The 20,333-nt window shown below is 42.0% G+C and overlaps 1 protein-coding gene across 5 annotated transcripts in view; it reads right to left on the reverse strand.

Moving 5' to 3' along the window:
* The window catches only part of LOC116463729 (zinc finger MYND domain-containing protein 12-like), a 33,396-nt gene that overhangs the window by 2,839 nt on the left and 10,224 nt on the right, over nucleotides 1–20,333 (reverse strand). For 3 of the 5 annotated variants that reach the window (XR_009212127.1, XM_058434821.1, XM_058434820.1), the window contains exons 2-8: nucleotides 17,548–17,689; nucleotides 16,108–16,279; nucleotides 13,549–13,686; nucleotides 7,919–8,088; nucleotides 4,628–4,750; nucleotides 3,477–3,588; nucleotides 1,124–1,269 (exon numbers count right to left, since the gene is read on the reverse strand). Coding sequence is in view for 4 of the 5 variants with exons in the window: in XM_058434820.1 (XP_058290803.1) it covers nucleotides 1,124–1,269; nucleotides 3,477–3,588; nucleotides 4,628–4,750; nucleotides 7,919–8,088; nucleotides 13,549–13,686; nucleotides 16,108–16,279; nucleotides 17,548–17,689 (1,003 nt within the window). In the remaining variant the exon portion in view is untranslated. Of the gene's footprint in view, nucleotides 1–1,123; nucleotides 1,270–3,476; nucleotides 3,589–4,627; nucleotides 4,751–7,918; nucleotides 8,089–13,548; nucleotides 13,687–16,107; nucleotides 16,280–17,547; nucleotides 17,690–20,333 lie in introns of those variants that run through there. The other 2 variants (XM_032146971.2, XM_058434822.1) reach the window with 2 other exon arrangements.

The following is a 20,333-nucleotide window of genomic DNA, read 5'->3' on the forward strand; positions in this document are numbered from 1 at the left end:
CCTCCTCCTCCTCCTCTTCCTCCTCCTCCTCCTCCTCCTCCTCCTTTTCTTTTTTGAGACAGGATCTTGCTCTGTCACCCAGGCTGGAGTGTAGTGGCACAAGCACAGCTCACTGCAGCCTCAATCTCCAGGGCTCAAGTAATCCTCTTATCTCAGCCTCCCGAGTAGCTGGGACTACAGGTGCACACCTCTATGCCCAGCTGATTTTTTTATTTTTAGTTTTAGTAGAGAGTGGGTCTCATTATGTTGCCCAGGCTGGTCTTGAACTCCTGGACATAAGCAATCATACCGCCTCAGCCTCCCAAAGTACTGGGAATACAGGCATGAGACACTGTGCCTGGCCTGGTTTTCTTTATAGCAGTTTCTACTATCTGAAATTATATTAGACATACATATGTTTATTTCCACTCCTCCAAAAAATACCAGTGCCATGGAGATAGGAAACGTATGGATCACCACTGTATCCCCAGTCCCTAGATTAGTGCTTTACAAATGGTAGATTTTCAATAAATGTTTGAATGAATGAGAGAATCAACCAATAAATCAATAAACCTGAGACATACCACTTACTGTCTGTAAGACATTGGGCAAAGAATTGACCCTCTTGGTGCCTCAGTTTCCTTGTTTTTAAAGTAGACATAATAAAATAGCTACCTCATTAATGTTGGTGTAAGCATTAAGTATGATAATTGTGTAAAGGGTTTAGGCCAACAACTGGTATGTAAAAGTACTCAAAAACAGTTACTTTTTGAATCATTTCATGGCAATGCATTTCTGCCTGAATCCCTGCAGCAACAGGGAACTTAGTAACTGAATGGAGTTAGAGCGGCTACTACATCTGTCCAAGGCTCCCCAGAGCCTTCCTGCCCTGCAGGCTTCCCAGCACTGCCCCAGACTCCCTTTATCTGTGCAAGACTGGGAACCCTCGGGGGAAGAAGACAATCCAGCTTCCATTACGCAGGCTGGACTCAACACAGGAGAAAAGTCATGAGCATCTGAACCTCTTTGGAGTGAGGCTTGCTCTGAGGGCAAAAGCTATTGGAATTGGGCAAAACACAAATGAGTTCAACTAGATGAATTTCTACCTTCATTTTAGACCTGTTGCTTTTTTAGGGAAACTTGCCTTTGAAGAATTCATCATCAGGTAGTAAAGCATGACCAGGATCTTCAGAACAAAGATGGTTTTTTGGGGGGCTTTGTCAGATGTAGATTCTCGAATGTTCAAGATTGAAGTCAGGATGCGAATGGCTTCTGCTTCCTGGGCTTCATCTGCATTGGAAGGGGAAGAAAGAAAAAACAGGCTCTTGGCAACTGAGTCTGCCCTCATCAAAAGCACTCAGCTGTTAAAGGGCCTGGTCTGCTGAAGCCTTCCCAGGGGCACTGGTGGAAATAGCACCAATTGCAGCAAGTTTTTTACCTAGAGGACTCCCTCCAGGTGCAAAGCAGGAAGCCCCAAAGCAGGAGTTTCAGACCGCTTTCCAGCTTTGCTTAGCATGCCATTATCAGAGTAGCCTAAAAATATGCTCACTCCCACAGGTCCCAAAGTAGCTAAGGTTTCTCTCTTTCGGAGTCCTGAACTCTAGATCTCTTGGGCTTGCAAACACAAGAATCTGTCACAGGCAGATTCCTTGGGTCCAATTCAGCTTCCAGTCTATAGCTGAGAGGACAGAACTGGGGGAAGGGGCTTCTTGCAGCTGCAGCAGCTTAACTCTTCTAGTCTAGGCCATAGATGCGTAAGCAACAACCTTCATGCTTCCCTCTGAGAGTCTGTTTACTATTTTCCCCAGCAGTTTTTGGTCCTACTTTAGTCATCATTTACTGAGAAGTTACTACATGCACTTAAAAGCACTTAGACAAGTACTAAGCTTAGAGAAAAAGACGAAAACGATATACACCATCATGTTAAGGTTGGCTATCTTTGGATATCTATGATTTCCAAGTTTTCAGCTGTAACATGAACTATTTACATAATGAGAGAAAATTCAATAAAGTTATTAATTTTTTAAACTTTAGCTCAAAACCTCTCCTCCAAAGAGCCTTCCTTCTTCAACACCACCCAACTGTCCTCACCTCTTCATTCTGGGACTCATCTTGTAATCTAATTTGTACTCACAGGAATGTTCTTTTGTTATTGCCTATAGGTTCTATATCACCAGCTGCACTGTATGTCTCTTTTGAGCAGAAACTAGATCCTCTGTGTCTTTTCATTGTCTCTGAAGGCACAATGCTGTACGGTACTATTCAACACTTAGCCCTTTGCTGCGAATTGGGCAATTTTTTTTTGCTGCGAATTTGTTGGAATTGGGCAAAACACAAATGAGTTCAACTAGATGAATTTCTACCTTCATTTTAGACATGTTGCTTTTTTAGGGAAACTTGCTTTTGAAGAATTCATCATCAGATAGTAAAGCATGACCAGGATCTTCAGAACAAAGATGGTTTTTTGGGGGGGCTTTGTCAGATGTAGATTCTCAAATGTTCAAGATTGAAGTCAGGAATACAGTTTAATTCAATTGGGCCCTGCCACTGAGAAGCTCACTGTTCAGTAAAGCATGAAGCTAAGGCACCAGAAGAAATCAGCAATGCAACTTCTGTGTAGAGTCTACCTTGGCTTATGCGTCCTGCAGCAAGAGTCACCAACCCCCAGGCCATGGACCAGAACTGTTTTGTGGCCTGTTAGGAATTGGGCTGTGCAGCAGGTGGTGAGCAGGGGTGGTGGGGGCGAGCAAAGCTTCATCTGTATTTACAGCCACTCCCCATTGCTTGCATTACCACCTGAGCTCCACCTCCTGTCAGTTCAGTGGCAGCATCAGATTCTCTTAAGAGCATGAACCCTATTGTGAACTGTGCATGCAAAGGATCTAGTTTGTACACTCCTTATGAGAATCTGATGCCTGATGATCTGTCACTGTCACCCATCACTCCCAGATGGGACCATCTAGTTGCAGGAAAACAGGCTCAGGGCTCCCACTGATTCTACATTATAATGCATGGTATAATTATTTCATTATATATTACAATATATTAATAATAATAAAAACATAGTACACAATAAATGTAATGCACTTGAATTCTCCTGAAACCATTCCTCCCACGCCCTCCAGTCCATGGAAAAATTGTCTTCCATGAAATGGGTCCCTGGTGCCAGGCAGAGATTGGGACTGCTGCCCTGGAGGGATAACATAGAAATGGATGCTCTACAGAAATCACAGGGGGCTTTGATGGGGTCTTTTATTCCTCTAAATCTGTCCCTTAGTAACCTCCGAATGGCTATGTGTGACGATAGGGATCTGAATTCTTCCCAACACTGGTAAAATCTCTTTGATCCCCGTATCTCAGTTTTCTCCATCAGCAACATGGGGAAGGTAGCAATGGTGCTTCATGACAGGGACAGCTGCTTTCCCTCTTAGGGACAAAGTCTGTGTATTGGGTGAGATGAAGTCACTACTCTCCCTTCAGGGAAAACTGCCACTTACCCAAGCCAGTGTCATTCTCAAATAGTTTGCCCAGTAAATCCATTTGTTGGGTGTGAGCCTGTGAGAGGACTTGATAGTGATTGTTCAAATATGCATGCCAGATCTCAGAGACCTGTTGGGAAAAGAGATGGTAATATGACAAGCAGACCAGATCTCAGCCGTCGGACTAGGCAGGTGAGGAGAATAGCGCATATGGCCGGGCTTCTGGACAAAGTGGAGGTTCTCTCTCCTACTGTGCCTGGAGGCAGAGGGAGCCCTAGGAGCCCAAACAGGCCTGGCCAAGGTAAGTGTGACAAGTGATGGGCTGCAAAGGGCCTGTGGCAGCTCATCTTGGGGTAGCCCTAGTGGGGTCTAATAACAGTGGCTATCTTTTGTACAGCACACAAAACACGAAACCTTTACATCCTCACAACATCCCGATGTAATATTCTTATTATTCCCATTTTACATGTAAATAAACTGAGGCTCAGTTTATTTAGTAAACTGAATTTAAACTCTGGTCTATCTGATTCTAAATAGCCAGAATTTAAACCCTGGTCTATCTGATTCTAAAGCTTTTAAGCTACAGCAAAATGCCTCTTTCTCAGAAGCAGGTCTAAAACATGAATCAACAATCAGCAGAAAGCCTATATTACACATTTATTACACAAATGATTGCCTGCTAAGTGAGGTGGTACTATATGGAAACAACTGACATTTTAATATACTGGAAACAGTTTAAAACATTTTATATGTAAATATGGAAATTTCTCATGTTCTTGGATCCCTTGACAGGATCTTGTAGCAAGAGACTTCCCTTGGAAATCTCCTTCTCTATCGCACACTTCAACATGCCCACATTAGCTTGCTGCTATGGGTATGACACAGCATACAACTGTCTATTTGAAGGGGTTTGGCTCTTACTGACCTGTCCTTCATTATTCATTAATCACCCTATGGATGTTAAGGGTTAGTCTATTTTGGTAGTGGAGACACTGGAAGAAAGAAAATGGAGTATATCATGTATCAGGCTATATAATCTTGGGTAAGCCACTTCATCTCTCTGTGCCTCTCTTTCTCATGAATGGTATGTTTTTCATGAATAGTCTAATACAAGTCGTAAGACACCAAGCCTAAGAGTGAAGGCTCAGCTCCCACATTCCCCAGCTCACCTTGGTGTACAATGTGTCTGCCAGGTCCAACTTTTTAAGGTCATAGAATATATTAGCCAGGTGGAAGTAGCCTCCTGAAGTCCTAATGTCCTCTGTTCCAAATGCACAACTGGCAAAATAAATCTATAGCAGGAGGAAGAAGGAGAGTGCTTGAGTTCCTTTTGCAAATCATATATCTGATAGAGGACTTGTATCTAGAATACATACAAAAAACTGTTACAACATTCCAATTTAAAAATGGGCAAAAGATCTGAATTGACATTTCTCCAAAAAGATATTCAGATGAATAATAAGCACATGAATAGATGCTAACATAGTAATTAGGTAAATGCAAAACAAAGCTATAATGAGATATCACTGCATCTGGGATGGCTAGAATCAAATACAGAAAATAAAAAGTGTTGGGAAGGATATGGAGAAAATGAAACCCTCACACATTGCCAGTGGGCATGTAAAAGGGTGCAGCCTCTGTGGAAACAGTTTGGTAGTTCCTAAAAAAGTTAAACATAGAGTTACTACACGACCCAGCAACTCCTCTTCTAAGTACCTACCCACAAAGACTTGTACGTAAATGTTTATATCAGCATTATTTAAAATACACAAAACACAGAAACAACAAAAATGTCCATCAACTGATGAACGCATAGACAAATTGTGGTATATCCAGGCAATGGAATGCTAATCAGCAATAAGAGGAATGAACTGTTGATACATGCAACAACATGGATGAATCTCAAAATAATCATGCTAGGTGAAAGAGGTCAGATGCAAAGGACCACACAGGATTCTGTCTGTATGAACTGTCCTGAGAAGGCAAATTTGTAGAAACAGGAAGTGGTTGCCTGGGGCTGGAACAGGAATGGGAAATGACTGCAAATGGATACAAGGGATTTCTTTGGGGTGATGGAAATGTTCTGAAACTTGATTGTGCTCATGGTTGCACTACTCTGTAAATTTGCTAAAAATAATTTAATTGTACCCGTAAAATGGGTGAATTTTATGGTATATATCAATAAAGGGGTGTCTATGTGTGTGTGTGTTTAAAAAGCTAGGCTAAGGAATCTGATCTTGTGCTAATTCTTTTTTTTTTTCTTTTTTTTTTTTTTTGAGACATAGTCTCCCTCTGTCGCCCAGGCTGGAGTGCGGTGGCGCGATCTTGGCTCACTGCAACCTCGCCTCCTGGGTTCAAGAGATTCTTTTGCCTCAGCCTTCCGAGCAGCTGGCACTACAGGCACACACCACCACACCTGACTAATTTTTGTATTTTTTGTATTTTTTTTTTTTTTTTGGAGACTGAGTCTCACTCTGTCGCCCAGGCTGGAGTGCAGTGGCGCAATCCTGGCTCACTGCAACCTCTGCCTCCCAGGTTCAAGCAATTCTCCTGCCTCAGCCTCCCGAGTAGCTGGAATCACAGGCACATGCCACCACACCCAGCTAATTTTGTATATTTAGATGGAGTTTCACCATCTCAAACTCCCGACCTCTGGTGATCCGCCCACCTTGGCCTCCCAAAGTGCTGGGATTATAGGTGTGAGCCACCACACCTGGCCTACTAATTCTTAACTGTGTGGCCCAGCTCAGGACAGAATGTGCCTCTGCTTAATTTGTTGGAGGATGTAGAGTATAGAGAGGAAACACAAAGAATTGTATTAGTCAGGAGCCCAGGTGGAACTAGATGGCACCCTCAATAAGATTGCCTGAAGACAGTTTAGTGGAATTATGATTTGACATGTAGAAGGGTTAAGAAACCAACCAGGGCTAGGGAAAAGCCCTACGAGTAAAACCAACAAGGCCTAGTGAAACACCCGGGACTACCAACAGCAAGAAACTATTACCATCCCTACACCCGAAACAGCAAGGGGAGGAAACAAGGTTACCAGGGCCCAGCAAGAGCCAGCACTATGGAAGAAGGCTGCCTGACAGGAGCTGTGGCCACAGAGGAACACTGTTCCTGCCAGATCAGCGGTGGGCAGAGAGACAGCAGAGAGAATCAGTGCCTCAGCCTTTTTCTCCTCCTACTCTCCACTCCCCTACCATACCTTCCACTCTCCAAACCCAACCAAGGCCAGAGAGCAATGGAGTCCACAGAGGTTGTGTAGTCCATAGAGGTCAGGCTCCCAGGGCATAGAATAGGGCAGAGAATGGATATGGGGTAGTGGAATTTAAAGAATAACCAGTGTAAAATTTAATTTATGGACATCGTACAGGCAGGCCACCAGAGGAAGGGCTGCTTGGTGCAGAGGCCAGAAGAGAGGCTGAAGAGAGAACCAACCTGCATGGAGACTGCAGTCTGACTCTACGCTAACTCAGATTTCACACCCAGGAACTCTGTTCTCTGGTAATATTTTCCAGTACTGAAATTTTGAAAGAACAATTCAGTTATCACCCTCAACATCCCATCTAACCCTTGTACAGAGTTTTATCATCGATAAGCGCTTTCTTATACATCTAGCTCTTTTAAATTTAATAACCAACACTCTGAAGTAGAGATATTACTGTTATTTTTAAAAATAATAGCCAAAGTACTGTACATGTATTGTCCTATTATTAATCTTCGCAATGACCCAATGAGGCAGAGACTATTTTATTATTCCTGTCTTGCAGGTGATGAAAGAGGTGAAACAAATTTTCCAAGACTATGTGGCTAGTGAAACAACAGATCTGTGACTAGAAGCAAAGCCCTTCTCTCTCTCGCTCTCTTTTTTTTTTTTTTTTTTTTTGAGATGAAGTCTTGCTCTGTCGCCAGGCTGGAGTGCAGTGGCGCGATCTCAGCTCACTGCAACCTCCACCTCCCAGGTTCAAGCGATTCCCCTGCCTCAGCATTCCGAGTAGCTCGGACTACAGGCTTGCACCACCACGCCTGGCTAATTTTTTGTATTTTAGTAGGGACGGGGTTTCACCATGTTGGCCAGGATGGTCTCAATCTCCTGACCTCATGATCTGCCCACCTTGGCCTCCCAAAGTGCTGGGATTAGAGGCGTGAGCCACCACGCCCCGCCAGCAAAGCCCTTCTCTTAACGAGTATGCTGTTTTGCCTCCCTTTACTCTTCAGGGCAACTGAAACTTCAGGAATATGTGACCTGGCCAAGGTTGAATAGCTATGAAGTAGAAATGCTTGAAGTTAGGTCGGTAGAATTGTGTCATGGCTAACATGCCACCAAATAATCAATTGTAAACAGAAAGTTTTAGAGAAATGCACAATTTTTAAAAAAATAAACAGATTTTGGAAATACACAGGTGTTATAATTTAGATTTTGGAAATATCCAGGTGTTATAACTTAGCTTGTTTACATCATTGGCCAGATGATAACGGGCTTCTTCATAGTTTTTCTTAGCTCTATAGAGAAGTCCCAGATTCCGATGCAGTAAAGAGTGGGTGGCATTACTACAGTCAGTTGATTTGAGGACTGTCCACTGGGCTTGGAATAGATATTCTTCAGCCTGAACGATTCGGCCCAGACCTGCCCAAAAGCAGAAAAGAAGGTTATAATTCATATCCAGGCCAAAGAACACATGAGGAAATATGAGTCATTTCCCATTCACTCATGTATTCATTGACTCAAGTATATACTGACACAGAAAAACTCATACAGGAATGTTCATAGCAGCCTATTCGGAAGAGCCAAAAAAAAAAAAAAAGAGACAATGTAAATGTCCATCAGCTGATGAGTGGATGAACAAAAGGAGGCATCTCCATCTCCATCTCCATATCCATAAGTGGAATATTACTCAGTTATAAGAAGGAACGAAGTAGTGCTACCTGCTATAATTGGATGAACTTTGAAAACACTATACTAAGAGAAAGAAACCAGACACCAAAGGCCACATATTGCATGATTCCATTTATATGAAATGTCCAGAATAGGCAAATCCATAGAGATGGAAAGCAAACTAGTGGTGGCCAGGCGACAGGGAGTCCAATGCAAGGGAGGCACTAACAGGGGGTCCAATGCAAGGGAGGAACTAAGAGGGAGTAACTGCTGACAATTACAGGCTTTCTTTTAGGGGTGATGAAAATGTTGTGGAAATAGATCATGGTGATTGTTGCACAACCTTCAGAATGTGCTAAAACCACTGGATTGTCCTTTTTTTTTTTTTTTTTGACAGAGTCTCACTTTGTTGCCCAGACTGGAGTGTAGTGGCGTGATCTCGGCTCACTACAACCTCTGCCTCTCGGGTTCAAGTGATTCTCATGCCTCAGCCTCCCAAGTAGCTGGGACTGTAAGCATGTGCCACCACGCCCCACTAATTTTTGTATTTTTAGTAGAGACAGGGTTTCACCATGTTTGCCAGGCTCGTCTCAAACCCTTGACATCAGGTGATCCACCTGCCTCGACCTCCCAAAGTGCTGGGAATACAGGCATGCGACACTGCGTCTGGCCTGAATTGTTCTTTAAAAGGGTGTATTTTATGATATGTGAATTATATCTCAATTGTGAAATATATATATGCATATTTAATACCCTTTATGCGCCAGGCCTTGTGTTGAGTGATGGGGATTCAAAGTGCAACATGAAAACAAATGTATTTACAATATAGTATAATTGCAATAGAAACACAAGCTTTGGAAGTGTCAGAGGATAGGAAATGTTTAATTCTATAGAAGAGATGGAGAGGGACACTGAAGCAGAGTCTGAGCTGGGTTTTGAGGATGAATAGAAGTTTTCCAGGTAGATAAGGCAGGGAGAACATCCCAGGCAAAAGTAACAGTATGTGCAATGTCATAGAAATATGAAATAATACGTTATGTTCATAGAACTATACAGAGTCACAGCTGCAGGGAATTGGTTCCAGAACCCCCATCAGATACCTAAATATAAGGATGCTCAAGGCTCTAATATAAAGTAGTGTAGTATTTGCATATAACCTATGCACATCATTCCTTATACTTTAAATCAACTCTAAATTACTTATAATACCTAATACAATGTAAATGCTATGTAAATAGTTGTTCTACTATATAATTTTTGTCTTTTTTAAGTTTAAATTTTTTCTTTTTTTGCTTACTAGCCCACAAGTAACATCATGTATTGTTTTTATTTGTATCATTTTTAATCATTATATTATTTTAAAAAATATTTTTGATCCATGGATGCTTGAATGGGCAGATGCAGAACCTGCAAATATGGAGGGCTGACTGTATTAGCCTGTGATGCTGGAGCACAAATTGTGAAGGACAGAATGGCAGAAAATGAGGCTATGGTGGTAGGCAAGGGGCAGGTCACAGAGGGCTTAGTGAGTTATGCCAAGGAACTTGATGCATGTGGATAAAAACTAGAGGATTTTCAAAAAGGGCGAGAGAATCGGATTTATATTTAGAAAGATCCTTTGGAACCAATGTGGAGGAGGGACCAGAGGGGAGGAATAAAGGTAGAAGATTCACTGGAAGATGTCTGAAATAGTTCAGGCAAGCACGCTTAAGAGCCTGAAACAAGACAGTGAACTAAGGAAGAGGAGATCCAAAAGAGACAGGAAGTAGAATGGACAATGCATGGTTACTAAGTGATGTGGAAGGTAAGAGAAAGGAAAGCCACCTTTATTGCTAATATTTAGATACTCTGGACACTTAAAGCTTTTTGTTTATTACATATCATCTTTACATATACAGAGGCCTGCCTACCTGCTTGACTTCTGGGGAAATTTGTCGGAACTGAATAGAAAGCCACTACATCAGTGTGCTGCAGGGCAGGAGGCGTGCTCTGGGAGTGAAGCATTGGTGTGATAGGTGCTGCAGCAGAAACGGCATCAACGAAGGGTTAGGAGGTAAGGACACGAACCCCTCATAAGCCAACCCTCTGCTCCTCTGTGTCCTTCCTGTCAGACCTAGTTCATATGTAAGCATGCTTTTTATTCTAGTTGTAACCCTACACCACTGAATTAAAGGAAAAGAGATGAAGAGGAAGCAGTCTACAAGAAGAAGCAAGTAACTTTGCCTGATGGAAGGTCAAAGTGCAAACTAAAATGGGAAACTACTAGATGAGGAGCACGAGGCCTAGTCCCTGATCCTGGCTCATGTGAACATGGCAAGTCACATCTTCCCTCCAGGCTTTGTCTGTAAAATATGAGGTTTAGGCTGAAGTCCTCTCACATTTGAAGAAGCAAATGACTCTTAACTAAGATTGTTTAGATGGGAAAAAAATGGTACAGGGCATTGACAAATACTGGAAATTTAAAATTTTCCACATCCAGTTCTCACTCAAGAAGGCAACGCCAAAGAAGGAAGACTCCAAGACCCAGCTGAACCAGCATCTAAACAAGCATCAGTCCTAAAGGAAAAGGCATACTTGGGAGAATAAACTGTGAGGCTAGAGAGAGAGAGTACGGTGAGAAGAATGGGCTGCTACTAGCCCATGAGATTACAGTCAGAACTAAGATTGTGACCAGTGAGTGCCTAAGTTCAGGCCTGCCTCTTATGGACAGTGCCTACCTGGAGAGGCATAGGGTGAAGTGGAGGTGCTGGAGACATAAAATACTATCCCTTAGGGTGACTTTACTAGTGTACGGAATTGAGAAAGGACAGCCACTTACAGACCAGTGGTACTTGTCTGACGGGTGAGGCAACAGGCTTATACTGGGTTAATGGCAGATCTGGGAGATACTATGGGGGAAGATTTTGCAGGACTTGGTGATGAAAGTGAAGGAATGCAGCATACAGCAGTCACAGCTGAGTCAAAGGTTGTGGCTGTGAGGTGCCCAGGGGAAGAAAAGGGAATCTGTATTTATTGAAGATCTGTTATTTGCCCAACATTGTGCTAGTCCCTTTGCATCTGTGGTCTAAGTCGGCCAACAACCCTGTGAAATAATCATCAGATGAGGAATTTGAAGCGGAGGCAACTTCATTCATTCATTCAACCAACCATATATTCACCTAATTGATTGAGTCTCTATCACAATGTGTGATGCTCAATGCACACTAAGACATGATCCCTGACTCCAAGAAGCTTAAAATCAAGTGAAGTAGGCATACAATAAACAGACAAAACACGAGTGCTGTGAAGGAAATGAACAGAACACAGTAACCAAAATGCTAGCTCACTGCAGCCTCCACCTCCTGGGCTCAAGCAATCCTCCCACCTCAGCCTCCCAAGTAGCTGGGACTACTACAAGTGCATGCCACCATGCCCGCCTAATTTTTTTTTTAAGAGGTGAGGTCTTGCTAGGTTGCCCAGGCTGATCTTGAATTCCTGGGCTCAAGAGATCCTCCCATTTCGACTTCCCGAAGTGCTGAAATTACAGGTGTGAGTCACCACGCCTGGCCAGTTTAAGCACATACCTGAAGGATGATCAAAAGCCAGCCACGTATGAGAGCAGAAAGAGCATACCAGGCAGAAGGAACCATGTATGTGAGAGCTCTGAGTGAAGAAGAGCTTGGTGCCTGCGATCACCCAGCCAGTAAAGAAAGAGCTGATATTTGAACCCAGGCTCTCCTGCTTCCAAAGCACTGATAACAGTGAGGGGAGATGAGCAGGGTGGCTCCTCCTTGAAGTGTTCCTGAAAATGTCATTTCTAGTTGAGTAAAATTTCAAAGTTTTACTAAAAAGAAAAAAAAAAGCTGAATTTCTGTTATCTGTCCACTCCAGTCTGAAGGAATCTCTAAGATGGGAAAGAAACATGTGCACAGGAAAGTGATTCTTTAGACTTCCAAAAAGGTTAGCAAGGTTTTAAACCAATGACTGGAGGTACAGTGAAATCTTCCATTTAGACAGCACTTTCCAGACTTCAAAGCACTTTCATGGACATTACACTCGAACTCTTTTCATCCTTAAAAGAATCCTGTGAAGAGAACTCAGATTCAACACATACTCACACAGTGCTCACGAGGTTTCAGGTACTGTGAAATTATTTTTTTAGTACCTTCTCTGTGCTAAGTGCTGGGCTGAGCGTGAAGACATCTGTGATGAGTGAAGAATAGACACAGATCCAGTTCTCCCTGAGCTTACCGTCTACTGGAGCAGGGAGACAATTAAATAATCTCATCAATGAATACAATTATTAATGGAGTAAGTGCTCAGAAGAAAGGAGTAGGTCTTTAAATGAGTATATTAAAAAAGAGACCTGGCTAGGTGCGGTGGCTCACACCTGTAATGCCAGCACTTTGGGAAGCTGAGGCAGGTGGATCATTTGAAGCCAGGAGTTCAAGACCAGCCTGGGCAACATACTGAAACCCTCTCTCTACTAAAACTACAAAAAATAGCTAGGCGTGGTGGTGCGTGCCTGTAGTCCTAGCTACTCTGGAGGCTGAGGCGGGAGAATCACTTGTCCCTGGGAGGCAGAGGTTGCAGTGAGCCAAGATCAGGCCATTGGACTCCAGCCTGTACAACAGATCGGGACTCTGTCTAAAAAAAAAAAAAAAAAGGGAGACCCAACCTGGTCTAGAGCCCTGGGACAGTTTCTAGACAAGGCAGTAGTAACCCTTGAACTGAAACCTGAAAGATGACAAGAAGTTAATTTGGTGAAGGGAAGAGGAGGAGAAGCAGAGAGAGTGGCTACAGAAAAGTCTTTCCCAACAAGGAAATCATCGTGCTTCTGAGGAACTGAGAGAAGGCCGGTCGGTGTAACTGGAAGGGAGGGAGAAAATAATTCAAGAGAGACAGGTGATAGAATTGAGGTGACAGAATTTGTTAAGGGCTAGATCAAGCAGAGCCTCATGGGTTGCTTTAGAAATGTGGTCTTTATTTAGAGGAGTGATGGGTCACATTTTTGTATGCAAACCAGATTAGAGGGAGGCCAGAGAAGATGTGGGGAGACCAGTTAGTACGTAGTGGTCTAGATGAGAGATGATGAGACTTGGGCTAAGGTGACTTTTCCAGAATCCCATAGCTAGCCAGTGTCACAGGTAAACAGAACCTGGGCTGTATTATCTTGTCCAGTGCTTTTCTCATTAGTTTGGAGGAAAAACAGTCTGGAATGGGGTGACAGACCTGAGCAGGGTGAGCAGGGCATTCCTGCAGGCAAACAGCCTGGTATGGGGAGTCGGAACCCATACAAGGGAGGAGGGATCCATGCAGCAGAGGCAGCCTGGAATGGGGAGTCAGAGCCCGTGGAGAGGGAGGAGGTATCTGTAAGGTGGAAAGGATGGAGTTAGAGAGCGGGGATTGATTCATGTAGGGGAACTGATTAATATGTAAATAAACTAATGAAAGTGAAAGCTGTCAGCAAAGGGAGTTGCAATTATGGAATGGAAGTAAATTAGATTGAACCCTGTGGTGCTGAATTAGATCTGGATCAAACAGTATTATAGACTAGTGGTTATACAGATATTGATGTAGATATATAGATATAGGCTGGACACAGTGGCTCACACCTGTAATCCCAGCACTTTGGGAAGCTGAGGCAGGTGGATCACTTGAGGCCAGGAGTTCAAGATCACCAACATGGTGAAACCCCGTCTCTACTACAAATACAGAAATGAGCCAGGCATGGTGGCACACACCTGTAGTCCCAGCTACTTGGGAGGCTGAGGCAGGAGAATTGCTTGAACCAGGGAGGAGGAGGCTGCAGTGAGCTCAGATTGCGCCACTGCACTCTAGCCTGGGTGACAGAGTGAGACTCAGTCTCAAAAAAAAAAAAAAAAAGATATATAGATATAGAAATAAATACAAATGTAATGTGTGTATACATACACCCATTATTATATTTACACTTACTCCCTAACTCCACTGAGAAGGCCTGGGAGCAGTAATACCCCAATAGCATGAATACATCTAGTGCACAGCTTTTGGCTTCTGAATTTCACTTTCCACTGAAAGAAATCAGGGCTCTTTAGAGGTATGTTCCAGAAAGCAGTCAAGTGAGCAAAGAACAAATGGGGTTGTATCTAGGAGATGCAGAAGCCAGCTTGAGTGGGGGCTGCCACTGGTCAAATCAGGGACAGTTTGAGAATCAAATTAATGATAGTAATGGATTTAAGCCCATTGAATAAAGAGGCAATACTGATATAAATAACTAAATGAATACTTTGAAAATTTCATGAGGAATGGGATATTTATATAGTTTCAAAGGACCTCTCCATGAAATGAAAATTTCAGTTATTAATTACAGAAGGGTGAAAGTAACATTACAGGGAGGAAGCCTGGCAGACACCATCCTAGTAACATAATTAAAATGAACATCATCAGTAATGAAAAAAAAAGGAAACATGCCAGTTTATAGGATGGGATGAGAACACAGCATCACCTCTGTACTGTTTTTGCCAAAAATCCATAACCTGAGTCCCATCATCAGGAAATATCAGACAAATCCAAATTGAGACATATTTTATACAATTGGCCTGTAACCTTTAAAAGTGTCAAGGTCATAAAAGTAAAGAAAAGGTTGAGAAACTATTCCAGAGTTTTATTGCCAACACATGGCAACGAAATGAAAAGTGTGATCCTGAACTGTATCGTTTTGCTATAAAGATGATATTGGGAAAATTCAAGAAACTTGAATGGGGTCTTCTTAGATGACAGGGTCCCCTTGTGTGGTTCCCATAAAGACATTCTCCTTCATAACCACAACACAATCTATCTCATTTACTAAGGGGACACTGAAGTATTCTAAGGATAGGGAACCAGGTGAGCAACTTACTCTCAGAGAACTCAGGGGATAAAAGTTATTTATATTGTACTTAATTTTAACAGTTTTACTTTTAAAAAAGTTTTACTTTTAAAGAAGCACTTTTTTAACGGTGGCTATTAAAACATATGAAGCATTTTTTTAAACGGTGGCTATTAAAATATATGAAGTGTTAGCACAGTGCCTAAAACACCGTAGATGCTCAAGAATGTCAATTCCTCTCAAAATGCCAATTTTCCTTTTGTAGTAGCCACCACATAGGGTATCTGCTAAGTCTGTTCTATACTCTCAGAATTGCCTCTCCCATCTATAGGGGTGGGTTCCTGTATTTCTGAACTATGCGACTCTGATCCCAGGGAACAAAGGTGGATCCCACACTCAAGCCATGTCAACAAAATTCTGTCTTCTACGAATTTGTAATTGGAAATCAGAAGCTAATTAGTTTCTACTGCCTACTTCGAACCTAGAAAACATGTAAACTGAAGAACTCCATCTGACATTTTGGGGTAGCTGTCTTCCACAGTGAGCATAGGGTAGACAAATCTGGTCTGCAGAGAGGGAAAATAGCGAAGCAGATACCCAGAGAGAAGTAGATACAGGAGACAAGGCCCGAGAGAGAACAAAAGGCACCTTGAGCCTTGGTTCCTTACAGCATTCCAATTCTAGTCCCTCATGAAGCCTCAGCTCTTGTAGGATACTACAGCACCCTCACAGAATTCCTCCTTTTTGTGCAGGCCAGCTTGAGTGGATTTCTGCCAGTTGTAGACAAAAGTCTGTGACATCTCCTTCCCTACCTTGTGCTAAACTTTACAGCAACCCTGCTCCTTCTACAATAGGTCTCATGGTGCCACTGTCAATCATTGGTGTGACCCAAACATAGCACCACTTAAGGGATCCAAGCATATCAAGTCGGTTTCACTCACCAAGGCTAGCCTCGGCCAACAGCAGGTAAGCAGGCACAAGCTCTACGGAGCTCAGGCCGTACAGGGTCACACGGAAGCGAAGGGAATGCAAAGCTGCTGGTACAGCATCTTCGTGTTTCCCTTCAAAGAGGTATTTCTGGGCTACGGTGTAGCAGAATTCAATCAAATACTTCTGTGGAAGAGAGAAACAGACTATCTGAGACAGTCTAACGTTAAAGGCAAAGGTGGATGTAGATGGCCCTGGGGATAAGGCCAACACCTAATGACCCAGTTAAAGGCACATAGTGAGCCTGCCTGTATTAGAGTGGACGTGAAGCCCCACATAAGTGATATAAGAAGGCAAACTCTGGACTATGAGCTCCTTAAGGCCCAGGAACATGTGTCTTTTCATCTTAGTTCAGGGCTTGGCATAGATGAATGCTCAATATAGAGTTATCAGATGAATAAATGAGTATTATTTTTATAGTTCTAATAAAACTTTACTTTAGCAAAGCTAGCATGTCTCAGGACAATCTGAAACTTTCTGCCTTCCTAGTTGAGTTAATTTTGAGAGAAACATCTCATTTTCCCTCTGGAATTATCCTGTTTAGCTAATATCACAAAAAACTTTAACTCTGCATCGTTTTAAGGCTATCAAAGTGTCATAACACTAAAATGGATGGATCTTATGTTTAGAGATTTATGGCTTATAATAAGGGGCTAATTTTTTAGAGTGATTGAGATGCTCAACACTCAACACTATACATAATAATAGTGGCAAGTTTTGCTAACCTCCTTTATTTATTCAGTAGTATATCCATACATCATTCTTAACCCTCCTATTATGTGGCCAGGCTCTTGGCATCTGTGGATGTTATGGGCTGAATTGTGTCCCCTGCCAAAATTCATGTGTTGAAGCCCTATTCTGCAGTCTGTCACAATGTGAGTATAATTGGAGCTAGGGCCTGTAGAGAGGTGATTAAGTTAGAATGAGGCCATTAGGGTGGGCCCTAACCTAATCTGACTTGTGTCTTTATAAAAAGAGGAAATTGGACACACAAAGAGATACCAGGCATGCTTGCACACAAAGGACCATGTGAAGACACTGCAGGAAGGCAGCCATCTGCAAGCCAAGGAGAGAGGCCTCAGAAGAAACCAAACCTCCTGACCCCTTGATCTTGGACTTCCCAGCCTCCAGAGCCGTGAGGAAATAAACGTATGTTGTTTGAGCCACCCAGTTTGTGATATTTAATTGTGACAGTACTAGCAGACTAATACAGTGAGTATTTAGTAAATGTGGAAAACAACAGACTGAATGGTGTTGAGGACTTAAAAAGATATAAAACAAAGTCTCTGCTCTCAGTGAGGTTACAATTTAGTAATCTCAACACAGTTTGACCCTTGTCTTGGGCAGCTTCACCGCATCTAAAACTTAACCTTGGAAAGTGCTGCAGGCCCTACCTGCCGCTGCTGCAGCTGCTGCAGGCCATGCTGCCGTTCTTCCTCCGAATTGTAGAAGGGCATGCAAGTGCGCAGTGGAATCAAGAGCTGACATATTTTCTCATGGATGCTGTCCCAGTCAGCTTTCTGATGTACCACCCCACTGACAACAGAAACATAGACTTCATGATCTTTATATTTGGCATGACTTAAGATCCCATTAACCCTCCTACCGGCCTATCCCTAGACACCAGAAAAGTAAGCCAAACACAAACCAGGCAGGGAGCTCAAAGCCATTTCTGAGACTCAAATCTCTTTCCTTTCATGTGGTTATTTGATGGTGTATAAACTGTGTTGGGATTGGAGAGTATAATGTTTCTGCAGGCACACATTCACATTCTGAAGTCACACAGGGATGCTGGCATGCAATTGCTCATAGTGTTCTCTTATAATCTCTTTTATTTCTGCAAGGTTGGTAGTAATGTCCTCATTTTCATTTCTGATTTTAGTAATCTGAATCTTCTTTTCTAGGCCAGTCAACCTAGCTAAAAGTTTGTCAATTTTGTTGGTCTTTTCAAGGAGCCAACTTTTGGTCTCATTGGTTCTCTTTGTAGTTTCTTTATTCTGTTTTATCTCTGCTATAATCTTTAATTTTCCTTTCTTCTGCTAGCTTGTGTCTATACCCACCACAGGGCTGTGCATAAAGGAGTTTATAAATATGTTTTAGTTTGCTCTTCTTTTTCTAGTTTCTTAAGATGAAATGCTAGGTTACTGATTTGAGATCTTCTTTTCAATGTAACGTATATTAGTATAAATTCATATGAGTACTAAATTCATATAGTAACCTCTGAGTACTGCTTTGCCAGCATCTAAGTTTTAGTATGTTGCTTTTGCTTTCATTTATCTCAAAGCATTTTCTAATTTCCCTTGTAATTTCTTCTGTGACTCATTGGTTAAGAGTGTGTTATTTCTACATATTTGTAAATTTACCAAATTTCCTTCTGTTATTGACTACTAATTTCATTCCATGTAGGTGGAGAACATACTCTGTATGAAATCAATCCTTATAAATGTATTGAGATTTATTTTATGGTCTAACATATGGTCTATCCTGAAGAATGTCCTATATGCACTAGAGAAGAGTAGGCACTCTGCTGTTATTGAATGGTGTTCTATAGATATCTGTTAGGTCTAGTTGGTTTATAGTGTGGTTCAAGTCTTATATTTCCTTGCTGATCTAATTGTTCTATGCATTACTGAAAGTGGGATATTTGATCTTCTATCTAGTTGTTCTATTCATTACTGAGAGTGGGATATTGGATCTTTCATCTAGTTGTTCTGTTCATCACTGAAGGTAGGATATTGAAGTCTTCAACTATTATTATTAAATTGTGTATTTTTCTCCCCAGTTCTGTCTGTTTTTGCTTCATGTATTTTGAAGCTCTGTTGTTAGATGCATACAATCATGGGTTTTTGCATTTCTATTGCTTATTACACATTTTCACTTAAATGTGAGTTAACTGTTTGATTCCATTTATACGTATTTCAAAACAGGTAACAATAATCTAGAGGAGGGGTCAGAAAAGTTTTTCTGTAAAGGGTCAGATAAATATTTTAGGCTTGAGAGCTACAGGGTCTCTGTTGCAACTACTCAACTCTGCTGTTGTAGCACAAAAGCAGCCACAGACAATATACGGCCATGTTCAAGCACCTTCTTGGACAATATTGCCAACTTCTTGGACAATAGAAATGCAATTAAAGTGTTTTCTTTACAAGTTATGACTGCTACCAAAGAAATGACAGAAACCATTTAAAATGTTTTTGGGGAGGTAGAGAATTATTATAAACAGATCAATAAAAGCACTTAGCCAGGATATAGCTGAGTTCCACAGGGAATTTATCAAGTGGGGCTTATAAGCAATGGAAGTGTTAACTTAGATGCCTGAACTTTTGTTCCACTGAGAGCAACTGACATATCTTGCCTTTCTAAATAAAGTGAGCTTTATTTATATATTTGCAGGCTTCTTGCTTATTGATCTGTCCCACCCATAACACCTAACACAGGGTCAGGGATAAAGTAGGAATGAATAAATGCTTTCAACCAGGGCTCACAATTAAGTAGCTTGTGAGCCAGAAATGTTTTGTTTGGCTATTATCACGTTTTTTTTTTAAGCTGAATTTGAAAGTCTTTAAGTAGGGCATTCATTCTACAATTCACCACTGATCCTATAGCTTCCTATTATTGAATACCACTTCACTGTTTGTTTTCTTAGTAATCTGCAATATTTTTTGCAATAATTTTTCCTTTTGACATATGAAGTGCAAATTTAAATGCCACCACTGGACAGGAGGAGAAAACAAATGGTGAAGTGGTATTCAAGAACAGGAAGCAATAGTATTTGTAATGAATTACAGAATGACCACCCTGACTAAAGACATTTAAACTCATGTAAACCTATGGTACTGAAGTCTCTTTTACCTGTCACCAATGTTTTAGTATGTACTTCCATAAAATTACCTTTTCTTAAAAACGTTCTACTGTCCTGTAATCCCAGCACTTTGGGAGGCCGAGGAGGGCGGATCACAAGGTCAGAAATTCGAGACCAGCCTGACCAATATGGTGAAACGCCGTCTCTACTAAAAATACAAAAAAATTAGCTGGGCATGGTGGCGCATCCCTGTAATCCCAGCTACTTGGGAGGCTGAGGCAAGAGAATTGCTTGAACCCGGCAGGTGGAGGTTGCAGTGAGCCGAGATGGTGCCACTGCGCTCCAGCCTGGGCGACAGAGAAAGACTCCATCTCAAAA

This window comes from Hylobates moloch, unplaced genomic scaffold (genome assembly GCF_009828535.3).
Source record: "Hylobates moloch isolate HMO894 unplaced genomic scaffold, HMol_V3 SCAFFOLD_55, whole genome shotgun sequence".
Lineage (NCBI taxonomy): Eukaryota > Metazoa > Chordata > Mammalia > Primates > Hylobatidae > Hylobates > Hylobates moloch.